General features: G+C 39.1%; 1 protein-coding gene across 1 annotated transcript in view; it reads right to left on the reverse strand.

Annotated features, from left to right (window-relative positions):
* The window catches only part of LOC126234386 (uncharacterized), a gene marked incomplete at its 3' end in the record, with an annotated part of 230476 nt that overhangs the window by 182213 nt on the left and 23229 nt on the right, over positions 1–25034 (reverse strand). The window contains exon 2 of the mRNA XM_049943077.1: positions 21386–21614. Coding sequence (XP_049799034.1) covers positions 21386–21614 — 229 coding nt within the window. The remainder of the gene's footprint in view (positions 1–21385; positions 21615–25034) is intronic.

The following is a 25034-nucleotide window of genomic DNA, read 5'->3' on the forward strand; positions in this document are numbered from 1 at the left end:
TAACGAAGCGCGCTGCTCTCCGTTGGATCTTCTCTATCTCTTCTATCAACCCTATCTGGTACGGATCCCACACTGCTGAGCAGTACTCAAGCAGTGGGCGAACAAGCGTACTGTAACCTACTTCTTATGTTTTCGGATTGGATTTCCTTAGGATTCTTCCAGTCAGTCTCAGACTGGCATCTGCTTTACCGACGATCAACTTTATATAATTATTCCATTTTAAATTACTCGTAATGCGTACTCCCAGATAATTCATGGAATTAACTGCTTCCAGTTGCTGACCTGCTATGTTGTAGCTAAATGATAAGGGATCTTTCTTTCTATGTATTCGCAGCACATTACACTTGTCTACATTGAGATTCAATTGCCATTCCCTGCACCATGCGTCAATTCGCTGCAGATCCTCCTGCATTTCAGTACAATTTTCCATTGTTACAACGTCTCGATATACCACAGCATCATCCGCAAAAAGCCTCAGTGAACTTCCGATGTCATCCACAAGGTCATTTATGTACATTGTGAATAGCAACGGTCCTACGACACTCCCCTGCGGCACACCTGAAATCACTCTTACTTCGGAAGACCTCTCTCCATTGAGAATGACATGCTGCGTTCTGTTATCTAGGAACTCTTCAATCCAATCACACAATTGGTCTGATAGTCCATATGCTCTTACTTTGTTCATTAAACGACTGTGGGGAACTGTATCGAAGTCAAGAAGTCAAGAAACACGGCATCTACCTGGGAACCCGTGTCTATGGCCCTCTGAGTCTCGTGGACGAATAGCGCGACTCAGGATATTAATACACAGATAACGAAACAGAATACACAGATGAAAAAACAGTATCAGGAATTGAAACAGGATAATCACGAATTGAAACAGGATAATCAGGCTATTAAGACACAGATCCAACAGGTTACAATCCAGATGGAAGAAGGGATCGCCAGAATTGATAGTCAGATCACTCAGATAAACAAAGACGTGAAAGAATCAAGAGAATTCAGGTACTAACACAAGGTCAGCAGCAATTACGCACTGACGTGGACAAGGTCCAATTGGACATCGTAAACGTTGTCAAAAAGATGGAACGTTTTACGAAAAAAGCCACTCGAACAGCAATACAAGTTTCGGAAGAACAAGCAATTCAAAGCAAGGTCGCAAAGGTTGAACTGAAAAAATATTATCAGTGGATCAATAAAATAGAACTTAAAAACAAAGATCAGTTTGAAAAGCTTCGAACAGAGTTGATACAAACTATCGAAGAAAAGATCGAGACCGATTACAACTGTAGCGAAACAACTGACACGTCAAGCATTAATTCAGTACACGAACACGCGCTGTCTAAGACAGTTCAAGTAGAACCAAGGCTAGACGTAACACTTGCGCAGAAATCGAAACAGAATACCCCGATTAAAGTAATACATGACATGCCACAGGACCAGGCACAGTATCTAGAAAAACGGAACACATACATTCAGCCGATACCAATAGAAAGACGGGCAACTGAACCAGTAAATCCAATGACGCAACATAGTAGCAGCACAGGTACTATACCGCGAACGACGAGAGTAGAAACACACGAACAACACTTTTGTTCACCCATGATACGATATGACGCGGAGATGAGTCAGGAAATTGAGAATAGGCAGGCAGGCATAGATTACCAGAGAATAAACACGACGACACAAGCAGTGGCAGATTATTTGAGTCCATGAATCAGCCTCAAGCCGGATTTATGAGTAGATATGATACAGACCACTTCCTTACAGTTAGAAAATTTCAACATTTCAAGAAAGAAAGCGGTAGCTTCCATGCACGCACATTCATCGATCAGTTTCAAATAGGCTTACCAAACCACTGGAGCGTAGCTCATAGACTTGACTTCATTTGTGCACACATGTCAGGGACAGTAGCAGAGGTGATGCAAAAGATCACGGCTACCTGTACGTCTTACCTACAGTTCAGAACAGCATTTCTCGAAAGATATTGGTCTAAGGAGGCGCAAAACACAATTAAATAGGAGTTACTTCAGATGACACCATGTGAAAACTCAGGAGAGAAAAACGTGGTAAAATTCTTTGATACAATGGACAAAAAGAATCAATGCCTAGACAAACCATACAGTAACGGAGAGCTGATACGTCTATGTAGAATGAAATTACCGGTAAAGTATCGTCTGCGACCACAAAGTTTTAAGCCTTATTTTAACTTGCTGGCTACGTCACTACAAATTAATGTGGTAGGTGCTATTTCTGCAAGGATTTGATTTTTATATTGTCTGTATCAAAGTCGGTGAAAACCTTGTTGCAGATGCACTATTTAGGTTACTCTATAGTCTGCATGAGATTAGTGACTTTGTAGAAGAGGTGACGTATTACAAACTGTTATTCATGGAGGATTCAGTTCACCAGCATTATTATTTGTAAATGTATAAGAACATGCAAGCATTGCAGGATGCTGTTCCTAAGTGGTCTAAGGTTAAGTGCATGCTGTTACTTCAACCAAATTACAAACTGAACCAATATTACATTTTACATAATAATGTATTGTTCCATCGGTTTAATAGTGACAATGAGTTATGGTGCTCATGCTTACTAGAATTACTTGATGTGGTATACGCTTATGGCCTGAAGATATTGTGGAATTGAAAAGTACAAACAGAAAATTGCGTCCTACTGCCACATGCCAAATCTCCAGAGGCATGTGCACCCTCTGTTGTGAGTGGGAATTATCTCTGAGAAAACTAAAACCATGAACCTACCATGCAAAATTCCCTTGCATCCGATCCCAACGACTAAATCTGGAGAAATCGCATCAATTGACATAGGTGGACCATATCCTCATGGCAGGGGAGGCGTTGAATATCTGCTTATGGTACACGACTTATTCTCAAAAATAATTCTCATTATTTGTCACAGAAATGAAGTGGATAGAAATGAGTGAGTGGCTCCACTTCCACTCGTCACGAGACGTCACATCTGGTGGGAAGAAAAAACACGCCAAACGTTTGCCTCTTTGAATGCTAGCTCTGTGACTCAAAAGAGAGTAAATGATAAGAAACTAGGCAGTCGTTGGATCTAGACGAGATGGTGCTACTTAGGTCTCATCCTAAGCTATCTCTTCTCTGGAAACGGAACAAGAAATGACAGTTACTGTATACTGGACCATACCATATTGTGAAAATCACCTATGATTGTTGTTCTCTCTTGGTGTATCCAAATATGTGTACAGTCAAAGTACTTAATCACCAAAGAGATGATTTATAAGGTAGAGATTTGTTTTATTATTGCATGTAGCCATGTCTGTGCTTGATCTATTTGCGATCTATTTTATATTGTATTTGTGTATGTGTACGTCAATGCAAATACATAAGAGTGCTTGACGGCTTGTTGAATAATCCTTCATTGAGAGAGCTTTGTACTCAAATGCACTGAATGTAAATAAGGCTTGTACGACATCATGAATTATTGGATTAAACGATGGCAGACTTTATGATAATCTGTGGTGTACTGGAATTCTGATTCATGTTTTGAGGATTATATCCTTTACACACTAGTTAGTGCCTCCTGCTCTATAAGTTTTAGTGATGTAAGAGAGTGTGACCTAATAGTTAATATTTTTATCTTGTCATTTGTCTAGTATGTTCTTTGATATAATTAGAAATCTGAACTTTAGTGATTGAGGACGTGGATCCTCTGTTTAATTGTTTCACTAGTCAGTGAAATTTCAGTGTAATTATGTATACAAGGATGACTTTTTGTGCTTGAAGCACATTCCATAAAGACAGTCATGACCAGTCATTACACAGACTGTTCATCATGGCACACATGGACTTAGCATTGGTCGCTAATTTACAATTTTCTGGGAGTTACAGATCTCTATAATCAGACTGTATACAGAAATTTAAAGTTTGATGAACTAAACACATCAGCGGATATAATCTTTAGTGCCTAATTAGTAAACAAATTAAAGTTCCACAATTTCTGGATTGGCTTAAATGTATTGCATGGCATGTTTTTATAAATTTATTTGTATTAGTGCTTCATATGTGTGAATATTTTGTGTGTGTCCTGAACGTGATGCAGAACGTAAGTTATTGGGTAAATGTTTAAAGAATGTCATGTAGCATTAGCTTCTGTCATACTGCTGTGCTGGCATTCGCGTTCATGAGCTTTGTTGTTTTCCTGGCTATGGTTGATTTGCTTTGTTTCTGTAATGTACGGTTTTAGGAGACTTGATGTCCCAACCTTTTATTCCTATTCTATTATTGTCAGACCATGGAGCGTTTCCAAGTGCCTGACTGATACATTCCAAACCTGGAAAATGTATCCGATTTTTACCTATTGCTGCACCACGACTAAGTATAGGCATGATTTTGGGGAACAGAAGGTTATCAGCAGAGCAAATTTGGAGGAGGAACGGGAACAATGACGTGGAGCACTACGTTAAGGACTGTGTGCCATGCACACAGAGGGCCGATATATCGCATTAAGACGTGCCATTTCCAAGGTTACCAGAGGCATCCAGTCCATTTCCTATGTTGGGATTGGATGTCCTCGAGCCATTTAACAAAACACCTGCAGGAAATAGGTATGTTCTCACCATCACCGATCATTTTTCTCAGTTTTTGGCAATAGTACTGATACCAGACCAACGGGCTAGTACTGTAGCGCAGGCGTTGGTAAACAACTCGATATTAATGTCTGGGTTGCCTGAGACCAAAATTACGCACCAAATTACGAATTTTGTCTCAGATATAATGAAGCAGCTATGCCGATTGGCGTTTTTGTGATGTCAGAAGTTTTATATTTGTACAAATACTTATGTTGCTCTGTCAGTTTGTGAACGTTAAGGACACCTTTTTGTAGTACTATTAGTTAGTTTCATGCTTCATAGACCGTATGAATGATTCTTTTATCGAAATAAGATGGAACAAATGAGTTTGCAGATTATGTATTCATGATTAATGTGGATGTTAATCAAGAAATTATTATTTTTAGTGCCACACATGCAACTACACTGGTATTTCTTTTTTTTTCGTTTTTATTTATTTCTTACTGGCTACCAATTTTTAAGTAGAAATTCGTCAGTGGAAGAAGTTGCCCAAAAGAAATGATTTTAAATTAGCTCTAAAAATTGATTTGTTACCGGTCTGACATTTTATGTTAAGGCGAAAATAATGAAAAATTTTTGTTGCTGCGTATTGAATTCCTTTCTGAGCCACTGACAGCTTCATGGGCTGCAGCACTGGCGCAGATCGCACACGCTTGAATATTAAACTCGTCAAGATAAATAATTAATTCAACAATAACTGTCAATTAAGTTAATACTACACCATAACGAAGTTAATTAGAGTCTGTTTTATATTATCTATTGAAGGTTTCACTCTTTTCAAAGTATTTCCCAAGAAAAAACATAAATAAAATAAAGGCCGGGTTCCGCGTACTTTAGACGTAAGTTTACATTCAAATTTAAGACATTTCTTTAAGTATTAAGAGAAGAATTTAGGTTGTTTTCATTACACATATATTTGGTAGTACTGTATCTACTCGGGGAATTAAAGGTTTATGTTCTATCTTTTATTTCCTTTCAAAACGCGTAAAGTACGTATGGCACATACACGATCTTAGGCCTAATTTTTCGGGTATACAAGTTTTTATTTCTAACGTTAGTTTAATTGCATTACGTTACTATATTAATAGTATACACGTATATTAGTGTTCCACATAACTTTAGTGGCTTTTGTGATCTTCAGTTAATAGAATATTATTGTTATTGCCTAGATACATTTTGTAAGAAATATTGTAAACAACCATGAGCGAGAAGTGCTTGAGCTGCTGTAGGAAAGTCAATTCTGAGGTTTTGTGCAGCTGTTGTGGTAGATGGTTACATTGGGGTGAATGTAGTGGCATGAGAATCGGGGAAGTAAATTGGTCTCTTCCATGGTATTGCAGATTATATTCAAGGGATAGGGAAATAGCGGAACAGGAAGGGAAGATTAGAGCCCTTCAGGCTGAACTGGATAGTGCTAGGAACTGATGTGGTTAAGGGGGGAGGAGGGTGAAGGCAGGTGGGAAGTGGTAGCAAGGAACAGAGGCCACAGAAAGAGAACAGTACCAGACAGTCCCATCATTGGCACAAACAATAGATTTGCCCTGCTACCTCAGTCAGCTAAGTAAGAGGCTCACGTAGATGTAAGTGTAGTCATCACTCAGAAGACTTTCACTAGGAAACCAACCGTTGCAAAAAAAGTAGAAAGTAGGAGGAAAGTTCTGATGTTAGTATCTACAGTAGAGGTGTGGGGAAAAATTAGTTGACAGGTACTAGGTCACAAGTATGTTCAAGGCCAGTGCATGTCGTAGCCAAGTGATAGAGGATGTAGGATGATCGTGTAAACGTTTTTCAAAGCAGGATCATGTTGTGGTAGTAGGTGGAGCGAGAAACAGTATTGATAGCGATCAGGGCTACAACATTGAGTGTGACCTGGTAAAAGTAGCATCTGCAACCAATCATACAAATGTTGGCTTAGTTTCTGCTTTCATGCGGTATGACTGGCCCCAATTGAACAGCTCTGTCAGGAGGGTCAATATGGAGCTGGATCATCTGCTTTGGGCGGCTACTTTGAGAAGTATAGGTTTGGTTCCTGTTGATGGTGTTGGTAGGTGGGACTTCACAAGTCCTGGCCTGCATCTCAGTAGGAAAGGGGAGGGTAAACTGGCTGGGATGATGGCATAATCTTTAAGGGAGGGAAGGGGGGCACTGAAATTCATGGGAGTGCTTTTTTAGGCTAAAATCAGTATCCAATCATACTACATTTATTGAAATTAAGCTTAATAAAAAATTCAGACAGGCAGGTACTAGAGATGAGAAAATATCACAAGATTCTCATAACAGTATACTGAAAAATAATGTTAGCATGTCACAAGATTCAGACAAAAGCATAGTAAAAAATAATGTTAATATATTGCATCAGAATATCAGGGGATTAAAAAACAAAGTAGGTGAGCTTCTTGTTTGTATAGAGGATTTAGAAACTGAGGATGGAATAGATGTACTATGCCTGTCTGAACATCATATAGTCACAGGTATGGAAATGGTAAATGTAGGTGGATATCGGCTTTCAGCACATGTAAGTAGAGACACTATGGAGAGAGGAGGAGTTGCCATATATGTTAAAATCAGTCAGTGTGGAAAATTTCGAAACTAAAAATTTTTCAATAGAGCAACACATAGAAGCATGTGCATGTGAGCTTAAGCTAAATAAAGGCACTTTCATAATTGTAGTCATGTATAGGTTCCCATTCGGAAATTTTCAACTATTTTTGAAAAACGTGGATTCTTTGTTGTGCTACCTGTCAGACAAAGGAAAGCAAATTATGTAGATTTTCTGAAAGAGTCAGATAGAAAGCTTGACCTTGAAGGATTACTTGGTTATTTCAATTTGACATCAGTTGTGGATTTTCCTACTCGGGTGGTACAGGAAAGCAGCAAACTGACAGATAACATTTTTATAGTCCAATATAAATATAATCAAATAATCTTTTCCTGTTAAGAATGGTCTGTCTGATCATGATGCACAGCTAGTTACAGTAAATTTTAGGGAAAGCTTGCAACAGTTAGACTGAGATGAAGTGTACAGTGAACATGATGCTAATTTAAAATTTAACCTGTTTCATGATACCTTTGTGAGTATATTTGAAAACAGATTCCCTAAGAAAACAATTAAATATAATTGTAAGGCACCATGTAAAAAACCATGGCTTACTAAAAGGATAAAAATATCCTGTAAACAGAAAAGGGAAATGTATCTTATAGCTAGGAGGAGTAATGATCCTGAAACAACAAAACATTTTAAAAACTACTGCACTGTATTAAGAAAAGTTATTAAAAAGTCCAGAAGTATGTACATTATGTCTGAGATCACATCTGATAATAAAATTAAAACAGTTTGTAATATTGTGAAAAGGGAGACAGGGCAACCGAGAGTGCAGAACGACTGTATTTCTATCAAACACAATTAAAAGTTTGTTAACAAGAAGTCAGAAGTAGAAAACATTTTTAATAATCATTTTTAAGTGTTGTAGAGAAAATAGGGTCCAGCTATTCATTAGAAAATGTAAGGCACTATATGGAAGAGGCAGTACCTATGCAATTGGATAAAATTGAAATTCAACCCACGTTTCCTACTGAAATTAGGAAAATTATAAATTCACTCAAAAGTAAAAGCTCACATCGAATTGACGGCATTTCCAACAGGGTATTATAAGCTTGTTCCCAACAAATAAGTAGGAGTCTCATCCACATATGTAGTAGCTCACTGAAACAGGGAATTTTTCCAGATAGACTGAAATGTGCTATTGTTAAACCATTGCATAAAAAAGGGGATAGATCTGGTGATAACAACTACTGCCCAATCTCACTTCTGATACCTTTATCCAAAATTCTTGAGAAAGTAATGTATTCAAGAGTAGCATGACAGATTTGTAAAAATGAAGTACTAACAAAATGTCAATTTGGTTTTGAGAAAGGCTTTCCAACAGAAAATGCTATATATGCTGTCACCGATTAAACATTAAATGCAATGAATAGCTGAAGATAAGCCATTGGGATATTTTGTGATCTCTCAAAGGCTTCTGACTGTGTGAATCATGAAATTCTTCTAGATAAGCTGAAGTATTGTGGTATGAGTGGGACAGAGGACAAATGGTTTAATTCATACTTAACTGGAAGAATGCAGAAGGTTGAAATTAACAGTACAGATAGTCTACATAAACCAGCAGAGTCATCTAACTGGGGAAGTATTAAGAATGGTGTCCCACAGAGTTTAGTCTTGGGGCCCTTACTGTTCTTGATATACATTAACGACTTGTCACTCTATTTGATTTGATTTGATTTACTTTCATTCCAATTGATCCATAATGAGGAGGTCCTCCAGGGTGTGGAACAAGTCAGAAAAACAATAATACATGACAAATATTTACAACTGAAACAAATAAGCTAATGTACCTTCCACAGGTCCCAAGTGGAATGATCGTCATTTTTTTTAATGACCACTATGTGAAAGAACCATTTTACAAACACTAATGCACTGAATTTAAAATAAAAAAAGATTTTTTTATTTATGAGGTAATAAACATGTAATAGAACTACTACATACTTATTTACAATGAACACGTTACTGCACTATGGTGCAGAAGTTTCATATATATATAGAAATCAGTTGGTCCTACTGCAAAATTCATCAATGGAGTAAAATGAGTTGGCCAGCAACAAATCCTTCAGGCTTCCCTTAAACTGAATTTCGTTGGTTGTTAAGCTTTTTATGGGTGCTGGCAAGTTATGAAAATGTATGTTCCTGAATAATGCACACCTTTCTGTGCAAGACCAAGTGACTTTAAACCCTTGTGAAGATTATTCTTATTTCTAGTATTGATCCCATGAATTGAGCTGTTGGTTTGAAAAAGTGATATAATTTTAATGACAAATTTCATTAAGGAATAAATATATTGGGAATCAGTAGTTGGTATTCCTGGTTCCCTAAACAGGCTTCTGCAGGATGTTCTTGAGTTCACACTACAATTAACTCTTACTGCACGTTTTTTGTGCCCAGAAAATTTTAGCTTGGCTTGATGAATTACCCCAAAAAATAATCCCTTATGACATCATAGAATGAAAGGAAACGTAGTATGCCAGCTTTTTCATTTTTATATTCCCTTTGTCTGACACAATTCGCATTGCAAACAGAGATTTGTTAAAATACTTCAGCAGTTCTATGGTGTGATCCTCCCAGTTGAATTTATTATCAAGCTGTAGTCCCAAGAATTTAACACTGTCCACTTCTTCTATCTGCTTTTCATCATATGTTAGGCATATACTTGTGGGACACCCCTCACAAGTTCCTAACTGCATGGTGTATGTTTTTTCAAAGTTTAGTGACAAGGAATTGTCTAGGACCCAGTGATTAATGTCCACAAATATTTTATTAGCCAATCTTTCTAAGACTACACTTGATTTGGTATTTATTGTAATGTTTGATCATTGGCAAACAAAACGAACTGGGCATCTGATAATGTTACTGATGAAAGGTCATTGATATTCACAGGAAAAATTAAGGGCCCTAAAATGGAACCTTGTGGGAACCCACATGTAATTAGTTCCCAGTTGGATGATACCTGATAGCTTAATACATGTCTCTTTCCTAATAACACCCTTTGGTTCCTGCCAGAGATACAAGATTTGAACCATTTTGCAGCATTTCCTGTTATACCATAATATTCTAATTTACTTAAAAGGATATTGTGATTTACACAGTCAATTGCCTTTGACAGATCACAAAATATACTAGTTGCCTTCAATTTCTTGTCTAATGAATTAAGCACATTTTCACAATAAGTGTAGATAGCCTTCTCAATATCAGAACCCTTCAGAAATCCAAATTGCGACTTTGACAGTATGTTATTTGACATAAGGCGGTTATAAAGCTGATTGTGCATTACTTTTTCCAAAATTTTTGAGAATGCTGGCAAAAGTGAAATTGGAGGAAATTTGAGGCTATTTCTTTATTTCCCTTCTTAAACAGTGGCTTAACTTCAGCATATTTCAACCATATAGGAAATATTCTACTCATAAACGACTGGCTACACAGATAGCTTAATATGTTACTTAACTCACAATCACATTCTTTACTTAACTTAGTTGATATTTCATCATACCCACTACATATTTTTGATTTTAAAGGTTTTATGGTGGACATTATTTCTGCTGGGGTAGTGAGGGTCAGATTCATTTTATGGAAGTTACTTGAAATGTCTGGTCTGAGGTATTCCATAGCAGCATCTACAGAACCCGACAACCCCACCTTTTCAGTGGCAGTTATAAAAAGTTTGTTAAAAAGTTCTGCAACACTATACACATCTGTCACTAATGTATCATTTACTGTTAATGCTGTTTTTCCCTCTTCATGTCTGGTTCTACCGGTCTCCTCCTTCACTATATCCCATATTGCCTTTATTTTTTTATCTGATATGACTATCTTTTCCTTGTAATATTTTTGCTTTGATGTTCGTATTACAGTCTTTAATATTTTGCAGTATTTCTTGTTATGTGCTATAGCATCAACATCAGAACTGTTTCGGATTGGCAGATACAGTTTTCTTTTTGTTTTACATGATAGCCCTATTCCTTGAGTAATCCATGGCTGCTTTGTAGACTTTGCTCTAACCTTGGTCAGTTTTGGGGGAAAACAGTGTTCAAATAAGGTAAGCAATTTATTAGCAAAAGTGTTATATTTTTCATTTATGCCATGAGCACTGTAAACATCAGTCCAATGAATGTCTCTAAAGATTGTCCTAAAATAATCAATTCTTGGCTTATTGATTACCCTCTTGAGCTCAGATTTAACAGATTTATATTCGTGAAGATGTAAAGTTAGTTCTTTTTGCTGATGATACATGTATAGTAATCACACCCAAGAAGCAATAATCAGCTGTGGAAATTGCAAATAATGTCTTTAAGAAAATTATTAAGTGGTTCTCTGCAAATGGACTCTCACTAAATTTTGAGAAAACACAGTTTATGCAATTCTGTACAGTGAATGGCATAATACCATTGTTATATTTAGACGATAAACGGAAGTCTGTTGCTAAGGTAAAATACTCAAAATTTCTGGGTGTGTGCATTGATGAGAAATTGAATTGGAAGAAACACATCGATGATCTTCTGGAACGGTTAGATTTAGCTACTTATGCCTTTAGGGTTATTGAAAATGTTGGTGATAAACATTAATAGCTGGAGCCCACCCAAGATCACCTTGCAGACATTTATTTAAGGAACTCGGGATATTCACAGTATCTTAGCAAAACATATATTCACTTATGAAACTTGTCATTAACAACCCATCCCAATTCAAAAATAACAGCGAAGTGCACAGCTACAACACTAGAAGATAGGGCGATATTCACTATTCTGGATTAAATCTCACTTTGGCACAGAAAAGGGTAAATTATGCTGCCATAAAAATCTTTGGAAATTTGCCAAACAGTGTTAAAAGTCTGACAGATAGCTAACCAACATTTAAAAGCAAATTAAAAGAATTTCTGAATGACGACTCCTTCTACTCAATAGATGAATTCTTAGATATGAACTAGTAACTGTAAAAAAATTAATTAATTAATTAATTAATTTGTGTAAAGGAATCTTATGTTAATGTAACTTGTTCCACGTCATTACGAAATGTCATATTCATGATCTGTGTAACAAGGATTAATGTATGTATGTATGTAACAATAGGTGATACACGTCATTTATCCCTTTAGTGTTGTAGGAATGGACATCACTGATTTTCTCAAATTGTAGTAGATTATTTATAACATCATGATCGGCCACATCTTAATACGGCTGTTAGGCGCGTTAACATGGGGCAGGAGAGGGCGCTGATGGCAGGGGACATGGGTCACGGAAGTGCTGCCAGTTGGGACTATCAGTAGATCGGATTTTACTAGGCATGGCGTGCACCTCAATAAGTATGGGAGGGGGAGGCTGGCAAATCTTATAGGTGACACTGTAGTGGGTGGTGGTGGGATCACTCTTGAAAAAATTACTGTAGTAGTTGGTGTTAGAGCTGCATCCTTTTTAGACTGAAGTCAGCTGATAGGTATACGTGCTTAAAGGACGACCCTCTAAGAGCTCACCCTCAGATGATGTCATGTTTCTAAGTAGAGAAGGAATTAGCATATTTCATCAAAATATAAGGGGTATTAGAGATAAAGGTAGTGAACAGCTTATAGATGCTGTCTCTGAAATTATTGGTGTATCAGAGCACCACTTAAATAATTTGACAATTCAGAGGCTTCCTTTACCAGGACACAGATTAGCTCGCTGTTTTTCAATGAGTTCCTTGTGGGGTAGGGGAGTGGCTATGTACGCAAAAACAGCATTCCATTTGAGTCCACAGATGTATCAGAGTACTGCACTGAACAGATATTTGAATGTTGTGCAGGGGCCATTGAATTTAGTGAAACTAAACTTCTAATTGTTGTTGTTTATAGGTCCCCTAACTCTGAGTTCAGAGAATTTCTGCTCAAGCTACAAAGGGTTCTTGATTCACTTTGTAGGAAGTACCAGAAATTAGTTATATGTGGTGACTTCAGTATAAATTTTGTATATGATGGTGCAAGAAAAAGGATGTTGGTAGATCTTCTAAATTCATATGATCTGTTTCAGACTGTGTTTTTTTCCAACTATGGCGCAGGGGAACAGTAGCACAGCAATAGACAGCATTTTTATTCATTCTTCATTCCTAGATGGGTATTCTGTTAGTAAAAGGGTGAATGACTTTTCAGACAATGATGCACAAATTTTAACACTAAAAGGCTTTTATACTCAAACAAATGTCACATGTAGGAAAGTTAATCCAACAGCAATAGAGAGTTTTTTCAACCTTGTCAAGGAACAAAGGTGGCAGATTGATTATAGTGCCTATAACATAGATGATAAATATAATTCTTTCCTTCACACATTTCTCATGCTCTTTGAGAATTGCTGTCCATTAGAACATTCTAAATGGGGCACTAGCAGTAATAGGCAGCCTGGGTGGCTGGCTAGTAGGATAAGGATATCATGTACAACAAAGTGGGAATTATATCAAAATGATAGAAGTAGTCATAATCAAGCTACTGTAGCCAACTAAAAACAGTATTGTAAGGTGCTTAAAAATGTTATTAGGAAGGCAAAGAGTATGTGGTATGCAAATAGAATTGCTAATTCATAGGATAAATTTAAAACTATATGGCTACCTGTGAAGGAAGTGTCTGGTCAGCAGCTCTAGGTCAACGATATAAAGTCAGTTCGTAGTCAAAATAACCCTGTTACTGATAAATCAGATACATGCACAGTATTTCACAGTTACTTCCTGAGCATTGCTGGTGAATTACATAAAAATTTAGTTTCTACTGGGAGTCATATAACTCTCTTGGCAAATGCCTTTCCAAGACTGATGTCTGAAATACTGCTCTGTGATATTGACAAGGGTGAGATTGAGTCAATGATTAAATCACTGAAGACTAAGGACTCTCATTGATATGATGGAGTGTCTAGTAGAATATGAAAGTACTGTGCTGCACATGTTAGCCCTGTATTTAGCCATATTTGTAATTTTTCCTTTAGGAATGGTCAGTTTCCTGAATGGTTAAAGTACTCAGTAGTAAAGCCTCTTTATAAAAAGGAAGAAAGGGATAGTGTAGACTATTTTAGACCTATTTCTGTGCCATCAGTGTTTGCTAAAATTATTGAAAAGGCTGTGTATGTAAGGATAATTGATCATCTTATATCACATGATTTTCTATCAAGTGTACAATTCGGCTTTAGAAGTCGTTTAACAACTGATAATTCTGTATTCTCTTTTCTCTGTAAGGTACTGGATGGGTTAAACAAAAGGTTTCGAACGTTAGGCATATTTTTTGATTTAACTAAGGCATTTGATTGTGTTGATCACAAAATATTGCTCCAGAAGTTGGACCATTACGGAATACAGGGAGTAGCTCACAATTGGTTCACCTCTTACTTTAGCAACAGACAGCCAAAGATCATTATTCACAATGTTGAGAATGGCTGCACTGTGGGGTCTGAGTGGAGTACATTCAAGTGGGGGGTGCCCCAGGGATCAGTGTTGGGGCCACTTCTGTTCCTGATTTATATAAATGATATGGCTTCTAGTATTATAGGTAACTCTAAAATATTTCTATTTGCTGATGACACTAGCTTGATAGTGAAGGATGTTGTGTCCAACATTGGCTCAGTTTCAAACAGTGCAGTTCATGACATAAGTTCATAGCTTGTAGAAAATAAACTAAGTCTAAATCACAGTAAGATTCAGTTTGCACAGTTTCTAACACACAATTCATCAAAACATGACGTTTTCATTTCACAGAATGGACATACGATTAGTAAAACTGAACAGTTGAAATTGTCATTTAAAGCCCATGTTCAGGAACTTGTTCAAAGACTTGATGCTGCAATTTCTACTATTCGAATGGTTTATGAAGTGAGTGATCGTTTGACACGAAAATTAGTCTACTTTGCTTATTGCGCTTGATATTGTATTTTGGGGTTATTTTTCCCATTCTGAATGGATATTTTGGGCTCAGAAACGGGCGGTTCGGGCAATAAGTGGTGTAAGTTCACGAACCTCTTGCCGATCCCTGTTCATGAGTCTGGGTATTCTGACATTGACCTCTCAATCTATATATTCCTTACTGTCATTTCTTGTTATCAATATTAGCTCATTCCCAAGAAAAAGCAGCTTTTACTCAATTAATACTCGGTAGAAATCAAACCTGCATTTTGATCGGACTTCCTTAGCTCTTGTGCAGTAAAGTGTGCAGTATACTACCGCATCCATTTCCAATAAGCTACCACTCGAATTCGAAAATCTTAGCAGTAGTCCACGCGCTTTGAAATCGAAACTGAAGTTTCCTCATGGCTCATTCTTTCTATTCTATCTAGGAGTTCCTTGAAAAATTAAGGTTATTCTTTTTGTATTGTTGATTATGTAGTAATTTCATGTACTGACACGTTCCATGACCTTGGAGATTTGCTCCTCAATTTGGTCCTACGGAACTTGACGTGTAAATAAAAATAAATAAATAAATAAATAAAATTTCATTAGCGAATAGATGTATTGTGACAGCACAGTTAAAATGCCTATCTGCTTAAAAAGGTATCCAAACGACAATTCGTGGGTAAACACCTCGCTTTTTTGCAGTCAGATCTTTCTTTTTAAGTGATGAGTTACCACAGAACATTGTTGTGTAAGACATTATTGAGTGAAAATGTGCTAAATATGTCAGGAGATTGATATGGTGGTGTCCAAAATTAGCAATTATATGAAGAATGAAAGTAGCTGAAATCAAGTTCTCCTCAATATGTACACCGAAAAATATAGAACATTTTGCTCTATTTTCTCACTCATGTTCATACGCTATATCAGTTGGTATGATTCTAATCGCTGTACAGGACTGAATGTAGCGTGTTTTTCCAAAATTTAGGGAGAGTCCATTTTCAGAGAACCACCTTAAAATTCTCTGAGAAATACAATTTACCAACTCTTCCGTTGCTTTCTCTCTAATGGGATTTATTATGACACTAGTCTCGTGTGCAAAAGTACCAGTTTTGCTTATCGGATGTTAACTGGAAGGTCATTCACATATACAAGAAATAAGGGTGGACACGAAATAGAAACCTGTGTGACTCCATCTGTGATTTGTTTCCCTCTACTCACTAAAATTTTCTAGCTTTCCGACATTGTCTGAACTATTCAGCACAACATTGGCATTCTGTTTCTTAAATATAATTCATATCAGCTGTGCATACAGCCAGTAATTCCAGAAATGGAGTTTTCCATGATCTACACTATCAAATGCCTTGGAAAGAAATACCACCTAGCGATACATTATTATTTAAGGTTTGTAATGTATGATGAGCGAATGTATAAATAGGCAACCCTCCTGGATTCGAAAGTGTAACATACTAACTGAATTGTTTCCACTTTAGTGTGCAAGTACTCTTGAGTAGACTAGTTTTTCGAAAATTTTGCAAAAACGATGTCAGTAACGAAATTTGATGATAAACGTTTAAGTCTGTCTTATCACCTTTCTTATGAAGTAGTTTAACAATTGCATGTTCTAATTTGTGGTGTGTGGCGGAGGGTACTTTTTGTACCACTAGCTGAACCCTCCAACCCTTCCACTCGCGAAGAGCGCGTGAGAAGAATGATTGTCGGTAGGCCTCTGCATTGGCTCTAATTTCTCGAATTTTCTCTTCGAGGTCATTACGCGAGAAGTATGTGGGAGGAAGTAATATGTTGTCCGACTCTTACCAGGAAGTGCTCTATGGAAATGTCAATAGTAAATCTCTCCAAGATGTACAATACCTCTCTTGTAACGTCTGCCAGTGGAGTTTGTTGAGCATCTCCGTAACGCCCTTGTGCGAATTAAAAGATCCCGTGAAGTAACATGCCGCTTTTAGTTGGATCTTACCTTCTCTTCTACCAATCGTATCCTGTAGCGATCTCTTATACATGAACAATAATCAAGAAACGGTCGAACAAGTGCCTTATAAGCCACTTCCTTCGTGGATGAGTTACATTTCTTTAAGATTCTTTCTATGAAACTGAATATGGTAGCTGCATTTCCCACGATTTGTTTTATGTGGTCATTCCACCTAAGGTCGTACTGGATAGTTGCTCCTAGACATTTTACGGCAGATACTGTTTCCATGGTCCCATAGTACCCAGCAAAAAGACACTTTCTTCGTTTTCTCTTATAAAGATTGTTTTGTTGGGTCGCAGCAAGGAATGCAAGGTTTTTGCAGACATTCAGTTTGATTCCTAATGCAGACTGTGGTCTGTAAGAAGAACGTAGCACAATGGTGTTGCATATGTTGAAGCGATCTCACGTAGGAAGTGAGCCCTCTGTTCAGTGTGAATGTTTGTGTGCCTGCGACTGCGTGTGTATACATTCTAATCTTTTCCGAATCTTGACAATTTTTGCCTCTTTGTGAATTTTCTTTGTTTCATTACTATATGTCCGTTGCAAAGCATCCACGTTGGTTAATATTAGAGTTTGTTAGCCCTTTGCCATTACCCTTTGTCTACTCAAATGTGTCCCGTGTAAAATGTTAATTGTTCGCGGCTGCGTGGTTTAATGTTGGTAAAATTTGGCCACGGTACGTAGAAACTGTGTCTCCACGAACGACATGGGCACACGAGTTAACTGTGAGGCTTACTTTCCTGTGGCCCCCTGCCTCTGCCCTAGAGTTTACGTATTGCTCTGATTTTGGAATATTAAACATATTCTGTCCGGATTAGTCAATTGTATTTTCAGTTTGTGATTTCATGTTAAGGGGACACAGTCGCGAGGGAACTCCCATAAAGAATCAATGCTAAAACGAGCAAACGTCAGGTACACTTTCTGAAGTAACTAATGGAGATAAAGACCTGAAACTTTTACAGTGTACACCTGAAACATCATTCTCAAATCACATAAAAATGGTTAGTGTATTTTATATATTTCATGAGTAATCATTTTTTTCTTCTATAGGACAAAACATTAAAACTTTTCTAAACACCTCGGAGCTTGTAAATCTGTTCTTTTTATCACTACTGGCCTATTTTTTTATCTAATTAATCATCGTTGTATTAACAAGCGATACTTTAAGTCTGATGTCTGTAGCAGTCATAGTTTTTGAGAAAAGTGTACCAGAAGATCAAAAAATGTAGTTTTGAGAAAAATGGTATTAAAGTTTTACATGCAAGAAAGTAATGTACAATGTCATACAGACACACTTTTAAAACATTCCAGGGCTATACTGTGGCTCAGCTTCTTGATATTTATCTTCTTTTCTTTGATCTTCTGGCTATCCTGGCCTCCTTGGTAGCATTTCCTGCAGAAATATCAGCATAACGGATACAGTCCATGTCAATGTTTTTCAGTCCCCTTTCAGTATTGATATCATCCTTTGTTCCCAAGAGTCTTAATACATCACTCTTCTTTGACACACCAGCATTGAAGCACACCACTGCATCATGAACACCAAATTTTAGTGTTTCTTTTTGGTAGCCTTGTCCAAATGACAGAATTCAAACGTTCATTTGGGTTTTGAGTTTTTCCATGGAGACACTTTTTCAAGAGCTCTTGTTGGCTAAGGTCTCTGAAAATGGGTTTCACAGCTAGCAGGATTTTTTCTGGAATTGAATGTTTGTGCTTATAGCTGGAAGATGTAGCTGGGTTGTTGAATTTGCACCAGCTGTCAGGTCGCCGTGGGCAAAGGTTATGTTGTGGTTCCTCAGCTGTCGAAATTTTATGAAAGAATATAGCCCAGATGGCTCTCCTCATTGCTTCTACATTGTTGCAGTTATTTCTAATGGCCATACCATAATAAGTCTGGATCCTGTCTATTTCAGCCTTTGTCAGGCCCCCTTTACCCCTAACTTTTTTTCCTTACATATCTTTAGAAGTCGTGATCCCATTCTTTTCTGTACATGTCCTCTACATTCCAGTTTATTAATTTTGACTCTAGGCCCATAAGGTTTATCTTCTACCACTTTCTGATAAGCCTTACTGTCCCCGTCCCCAAGATAGTCTGTATAGAGGATACCTGTTGATTGCACAGACCTTTTGAAAATGTTAGCAACACGAGCCACTTCCATGCCTCCACTAGAACCATCATAGTCCTTTTGGCACACATGTTGTATAGTGGGATTTTTGCTACAGATGTCACAGAACTTAGTAATAATTTCAATATCCAGAACCTTCCCAGTATCAAAAGAAGTTGCTGACACAATGCCATTTAGGGATATATGCCCACGTTTCTGCCAACTGCCATCAAAACCAGCAGAAATTTGCCTTGGGTCAGATTTCGTATCATTCAACTGAATTGCTTCTTTGGCTGCTTTCAACATTGTAGATTCACTTGCCACAGCTACAACTGCACCAATAGTCTTGTTGTAAACATCAAACTTTCTTGGAGGTGGAGGAATGTTCATCACTGCACAAAAAACTGCAACTGCACTTCGCCCTTTTACAGTAGATCTAAGTGCATACACTAATCTTATATTGTTTTCACACAATCTGCTTCTTGTTACGTGGGATGACATTGTATTGGCAGTACAGCTACATTCCAAACATGTCAAAACTAAATTACAAACAATTCCCTTGGTTTTCACCGCATCTTCGTGCAAAGTAACGTTTCCACCACAGTTTTTACAATTTGTGTGTTTTTCGATAAGTTCACGTAAAAACCTCATGGAGATCAGAATGTTTGTGTCAGTAACAACAGAAACACTGTTCACACCACATATTGCATTGTCACGCATTTGAGAGGAACTTGAAAAACCGGCAGCACCTAGAAGCTTCTTGCTTGAAGCACTGACACTCGCACTGACTTCACTTTCAATATTATTTTCTGCCCTCTGTTCAAAACTAGCAGTTTCGCGGTTTATTTTTACATATTTATTTCCACGAAACTTAGACTTATATCCAAACTTCCTTATTCTACCCATTGTGTTATAACGTTTCACAAAATCATTACATTTGTATCACCAAAACGTAAACAACTAGGATGAAGAAACTGACAAACGATAGTCGACAATGCAGACAGGCTGACAAACATCAGAATATCAATTCTCTGTTGCAACCCAAACAAAGAGTATTTATATCCGTGGAACATAAATGATTGTTGGGGGCAAGACACAGCAAAAATGGACGTGGCGCTAGTTACCATGCTTCACGAACAAATTAATAACTCCGAATCTAATAATCAGATTTGTATGAAACAAACGGCATTTTGTAGCCAAATAATTGGAGCATAGATTAAGCGTGTATGTGTGGTCCTCGTTGAGGCTGTTTCTCCAAAACGAGGTTCAATTTTGAATGTAACCGTGATATTCAGATTTACTCTTTTACTTAATCATTTCTCAACACAGCGGAACAAATCTCCTAGCTTCGTTGCATGTTGGTGTTGGTGCCGTCCTTGATGTTTTCTGAGTGAATGTGGGTCTCAATGCGAGTATTAAGCCTTTCCCGACTCCCTCTAATAACGACTGCGATTCTATATTAAGAGATTCTGTTGTGAATTGTGTAGCGTTTCACAAGCAATTGTTCGTAGTTACCAGGCAACAGCAGTTATACAGATGTCTTATATCAATGTCTTAAGAAATAAATAATTTTGTTTCAAGTCTTATCTAGTGTACCGATGTTACGTCTCCTTTACCCACGCCATTCACCGTGTAACTTCCTTGTTAGCCCATCCACAGCATTTCCATGCCCACAGGTCCAATAATTAGTGTCCCATTTTACTTAAAACAAATTCTTTAGAATAAATCTTGCTTTCAAGAGTGTTGCTGCAAGCTGCTCTTGTTCACAGTGTTCATTCACTTTTTACTTTATTTTAATATTGGTTTCATGTGAACAATCCCTGGATCATATTAATAATTACACCCATTTTTACGAGTGACATTACAATGAATGTTCTTTTATAAATTTTTTCTTATGACTAAATTAATTAATTTTCCAACTCTGTCGAACCTCTTGCTTGTCGTGAGGCTAGAGTTAGTCGCGACCGAATCTTTTACTTTGATTTTAATGTCAGATAGCATTTCCATTTGCGTGTGGCTCTTTTAGCCATCTGGATATAGCTGAGGGCTCCACTCATTTCATAAACTCCACTTAAGTCCACGTCACTTACACGTGGCGATTTCCTTTACCTACGCCACTTACAATGTTAATCTCGGAAGATAGCGAAAGCAAATAGTACACAGAGCAAGCTGAAGAAGAGGAAAAGGGGATCAGGTGTACAATTAATGGAAGTGGCCTCAAGTGGCGTACGCACCCCAGCACAGAGCAGGAGCCGGCCAGGTGGTCTGCGATGAGGCACCACTGCTGGACGGAGAACTCGCTGGCCGCCCCCTCAGAGAACGCGCGGACGTCCTCCAGAGCGCCGGCGCAGCCCCTCTCCCTCTCCTCTACTGGGGTCTGCAGCTGCAGCAGGCGCGCCACGGCCGGCGCCGCCGCCGACAGCCGCTCCAGGTTCTCGCACGTCGCCTCCAGCTTGTAAGCTCCTGCGGAACGTTTCCTCGTCACCTACAGGTCTGCACACTGACTGCTCAGACAAGCTGTTGTTGTTTCTGTCTGCATCGACACTACTAACCAATGAAATGTCGACAACGTGAAAATGGCAAGGAGAGGACGTCAACGTGGGTTGGACACGCTTCGGCAGGCAGACGGTCAGGTTTTTAGCCGACAGTCAGCACTGCGGCGGCCTTCGATGCAGCCTCCCGCGAAGCCGGAGCTGATAAATGCAGTGGTCTGGCCAACGACAGCACCGGACAGGGAAGAGGCAACGCGTCGTATCCTTACAGACGAGTCCCCGTCGTGAGTACAGCATCAGACTGGATAAATGCCAGCGTGGAGGCTCCGAGGAAAAAAGCTTCCCAGGTGTCACTCGTCACTGTCACGCCCGCCTGGCACCCGCCGCCATTGTGTGGGGTGCCCTTTGGTGCACAGTACGGAGCCCGTCATTTGACAGCAGCTGCTGCACTGTCGGTGGTAGCCTACCTTCGAGATCTCCGGGACGTTATTCCTTAACGCGATAACACAAGACCACACGTCACACCAGCTGCCCTCAGTACAGACGGTTTCCATTGTTACCGTGGCGATAACGTTCTCTAGAATTCCCATCCCCTGGAAACATCTGATCACGGGTTACAGAGAGACCGGCACGCCACTGCTCAGCAGCCACTGGCTTCTGGTACAGAGAGCTGAAGCAGCACGGAGTGATGTACCCACTCCTGCCGTCCTGGCCGAGCCCGACTCGATGTGCAGCCGAATTGGAGCCATTGTTGATGACACAAGTGGCAGTACTGTCTACTGAATTCTGCACCGTCAAATAGAATTGTGCATCCTACTCTGCCGTCTATGCACTATAAGTAAAATTTCTCTATTTCCTCTCCTTTCTGTTACTTCATCTTGATGGTCAGAAGTGTACTTGTATCTCCATAACTTAGAAACCACACTGAAGTGCTTGCCAGAGGGTACTTTCCACTGTTTCTTGCCCTTACATTCGCGTCGGGAAGGGAAGGGAGAGTGATCGGATCAGACTGTGCGTGCAGTATTTAGCCTTACATTGTCTTCGCGGTTCCTCGGAGAGAGACACAAACGCGGCCGTTGATTAGTCCCAGGACTTTCACTCGGTGCTCGTTCTCGAGGCTTTTTAGGCTCTTGCGGTATAGCTCACCTCTACCTTCTGCCAATTTTGCTTTTACACCATTTAAGTGACACTCTTCCGACTCTCAGCCAAGCCTGGGAGCATTCGTCTTGCTCTACTTTTATATTTGCTCTTACTTACGTTTCCTATGGGTCTCGTACGATTACGGAATACTCTGAGATGTGACGCCAACCGTTTTGTAAGCAGGCAAACTGATTGCTTTTTCGCAGTATTCTACTAGTTAAAAGTAGTCCACCACCTCTGCACCTATGACTTAGATTTTATCATCGTTTCATTTTACATCTTCACAACTTTTGACACACAAGTTTTTCTAGAGCTGACCGATTCCAATTTGTGAACAGAACAATTTTATATTTCTGAACATTTAAAACAAGTTGCCCATGTAAATACGTAAAACTGCAAACAGTTACTATTTTCAAATAGCTGTTTATTCATTATATGAACCGGTTTTCAAAACTTTTCTGGTTAATCTTCAGATGGTTTTCCAGAAGCTACATAGCTATTTCAAGCGTAACGCAGAGTGCTAGCTTGCGACAGTATGGGCGGCTATTGTTGTTGTATCCATCTGTCTGCTTCCATTGTGATGTTGCCACATCACCCGCTTTTAGACAATATGTATGCATATACAGTGCTCATAACAAAATTTTGCCAGCATCCAGCGTGTGCTATATAATTGTTACTTGTTACGAAGATCTTGACACGAAAACTTTGCCAATGTCTGCACCACTTCGAAGTCGTATGAATATGTGGCTGCATGATTGTGCAGCCTTCCTGTTGGGTGACTCTTCATTATAGATAACTGCACCAACTGAGTTTTTTCTCCCGGATAATGTGTCGCGATTATACGTTCCTGTTGTTACATCTACGTCCATTATATGGTTCTTCTTTCATGCTTTCTCTTCTCCATGTGAATCGAGTCACACATTTCATTTGGTACCTTTTTCACAGTAATCTATTTAATAACAGTTGTTGGGATGATTTCTCAAACGCTCTATGGAAGTCAATAGTCCGCAGCTCGTGGTCGTGCGGTAGCGTTCTCGCTTCCCACGCCCGGGTTCCCGGGTTCGATTCCCGGCGGGTTCAGGGATTTTCTCTGCCTCGTGATGACTGGGTGTTGTGTGATGTCCTTAGGTTAGTCAGGTTTAAGTAGTTAGTTTTAAGTTCTAGGGGACTGATGACCACAGATGTTAAGTCCCATAGTGCTCAGAGCCATTTGATTTGAAGTCAATAAATACTCCACCTGTCTGCCTCGAGCCATGGCCTTCGGGATGACATACATAAATAACGCTAGTTTGGCTTCGCATGAACCATGTTTTTCAGAACGTTTGCAGGATGGCATAGTGGACTTCCTTCTGTTCTTCGACATCTCGACTCGGTACGCAGCAAATATAAGACACTCTTGGACAGATAATCTGAAAAGTCACTGCAGGGCCGCCGTGTATACAACTTCTTCCCTGACATCCGGGAAAGACTAAAACTAAAACATATCGATCCTAGCCGCGGTATGGTACATTTCATCACAGGACATGCCCCTTACCCCACGCACCTGTACCGCGTGAGTCTGCAGCAGACTAATAGATGCACATGCGGGGAAGAAGGTTCCCCTGAACATACTGTCTTCTTCTGCGGACAACGCACGAATATAAGACACACAGTACACATAAATCGCCTGAATACACAGAACGAACTACATGCCATAATACGCGACCCGGAAAGGTGGACTGAACTCAACAAACTAACTGACGAAATCTCTAAGATCCAACAAACAGAATACTTGCGCAACGGACCCTACCGAAGGCAAGTCGGTCCAAACAGACATCACGATGCCCAGGGGGACACAGATATGATTAGCTCCACGAGAAGAAACAAATACAGACCAGGGCACCAACACAGATATTGAAGCGTCCAGCGCGGATGATCCATAGTGTCAACCAAGTCAACTTCAAAGAACAGAGTGGAACAACCGACAAGAGGTGCACAAGTCACACACAATTCTAAAAACAGATTGCACCTTATATGTAAATAGTTAACAGCATCTCCATGTCTAATAAGAGCTTAAAGCTAGGTACCTCTTCAAGGGACCTACGCCTTCCGTTAAGAGGCAGCGCACAGTCTGGATGGAAGGATCTTAATTGTGGTCCCTCTCTTTTGAACCCAACCCGACGGATACCTATGGTAGATCGGGGAAAACCACCGCTCAGGCTGCGTTGCTGGCGGGGCCGGAAGGTGCTAACTGCCACACCACGTATCATTG

The sequence above is a fragment of the Schistocerca nitens genome, chromosome 1, assembly GCF_023898315.1.
Source record: "Schistocerca nitens isolate TAMUIC-IGC-003100 chromosome 1, iqSchNite1.1, whole genome shotgun sequence".
Taxonomy (NCBI): Eukaryota; Metazoa; Arthropoda; class Insecta; order Orthoptera; family Acrididae; genus Schistocerca; species Schistocerca nitens.